We start from the raw sequence: 2,002 nt of genomic DNA, 5'->3' as shown, positions 1-2,002 counted from the left end.
CATCATTCGAGTAGAATGTAACGTAACCACCGGATCGTACGACAACGGCAAACTCGTTCACACGATACATGAGTTCGCGCCCAAGGTACCGCCGGGGTATAAATTATCCGAAACGCCCACGCGAGTCATTTACCTTCCAATCGTTGTGCGAGCAATCGATGATTTAACGATTCGCATCGTGGACCAAGCCGGACGTTTGATCGATTTTCGCGGTGAAGAAATCACGGTACGACTACACATGCGACGAAGCAATGTTAATTCATAACAATACGACCTTGAAGAAGAACACATCAATTCATAAGAAACCAAACGAGTGTAAAAAACTGACCGCGAGAAACGCAGAGTATCTGAAATCTTTGGGATTCGTTGTTAAAAACAAGTGAAAGAGGAAAAAAGTGTTTTTTCACCATGTTCGAGGACATTTTGAGCATCTCCGAAGCGCCGATCTTCGACAATCGAATAACGAAGATCGAGCTGCACACATACAATCCATATGCCAACACAACGTTTGAAAACAACGATGAGATACGCATACCAATTCAACAGCAAGACTTGTACACGCTCCCGTGCAGAAGCTTCCTATACGTCGAGGGAAAACTTAGTTTGCCTGGGAAACTTGAATTACCAGCGGGATCAACAATCGAATCGGCGGCTCTCGATAACAATGCCGTTGCGTTTATGTTCGAGGAAATACGCTACGAATTGAACGGCGTTGAAATCGATCGGTCCAGAAATCCTGGTACTACAACGACTCTGAAGAACTACGTGAGCCTGTCCACGACGAGAAGCAGCGCGTTATCCAACGCGGGCTGGACGCATAACACCGAGGCGCAGAGGAAAACCGCGACAACCACAGCGGCGATAAACTTCAACTTTTGCATACCTATGAGCATGTTATTGGGCTTCTGCGAAGACTACAAACGCGTTGTAATAAACGCCCGCCACGAATTGATTTTAATTCGCTCGCGTACCAACACAAACGCGTTGTACAGTTCTTCCGAAAATGCGAAACCCGTTCTGGATCTATACAAAATTCAATGGCGAATGCCACACGTCACGTTGGATGAAATAAATAAGCTGTCGATGTTACGTATTCTGGGCAACGACAAGCCGATCGATATGAGCTTTCGATCATGGGAACTGTACGAGTATCCTCTGCTCCAGGCGACTACGAAGCACACATGGGCCATAAAAACAGCTCCGCAAATGGAAAAACCGCGATACGTGATATTCGCTTTACAAACCGCGCGAAAGAATAATTTAACGAAAACAGCTACGCATTTCGATCATTGCGCATTAGCCAATATTCGACTCTACTTGAATTCGGAAACCTATCCGTACGATGATCTAAATGTTGATTTCGAAAAAGACAAATACGCGCTGCTCTACGATATGTATACAAAATTCCAAGAATCATACTATGGAAACGGCGAGGCGCTACTCAACGTCACAGATTTCCTGAAATACGGTCCATTCATCGTTCTCGATTGTTCTCGGCAAAACGAAGCGCTGAAAAATGCCACGATCGACGTGCGAATCGAATTCGAATGTCGAGCCAACATTGCCCCCTCGACAACCGCATACTGCTTGATGATACACGACTGCATCGTGGAGTACAATCCATTGACGAACATTGTGCGAAAAATTATTTAAACTACCGTTAACAATATTTTAATCGAATAAATGTGAAAATGAATCTTTTAATAAATAAACAATGGAAAAACATCTTTTTATTAATCGAATAAACAAAAAAAATCTCCTCCATATTTATTTTCACACCGATAAGTATAGTGGTGGGGGTATTATATATACTATAGATGACTCTCTCCCACAGTCGTCGTTATTCAGCGAACGTGTGATCTTCGCTCCATTTTTCACGGTAAGTACAATTTTTATTTTTATACAGAAATCAATCATTGGTTAGAAAACATTTTTTTATTTAGATGGCTCAAATCACCCAAATCATTGACATGGATGGATTCATTGTCGAGAGAAAATTTTT

General features: G+C 42.6%; 1 protein-coding gene across 1 annotated transcript; it reads left to right on the top strand.

Annotated features, from left to right (window-relative positions):
• Positions 1 to 408: 408 nt before the first annotated feature.
• On the top strand, positions 409 to 1,653 carry LOC143220192 (uncharacterized). The gene has a single exon (XM_076445896.1). The coding sequence runs from the start codon at positions 409 to 411 to the stop codon at positions 1,651 to 1,653; it is 1,245 nt and encodes a 414-aa protein (XP_076302011.1).
• The last annotated feature ends 349 nt before the right edge of the window (positions 1,654 to 2,002 follow it).

This window comes from Lasioglossum baleicum, unplaced genomic scaffold (assembly GCF_051020765.1).
Source record: "Lasioglossum baleicum unplaced genomic scaffold, iyLasBale1 scaffold0351, whole genome shotgun sequence".
In the NCBI taxonomy this organism is placed as follows: Eukaryota; Metazoa; Arthropoda; class Insecta; order Hymenoptera; family Halictidae; genus Lasioglossum; species Lasioglossum baleicum.
Note: the sequence above shows the minus strand (reverse complement) of the source record. Positions and strands in the feature narration are given on the sequence as shown.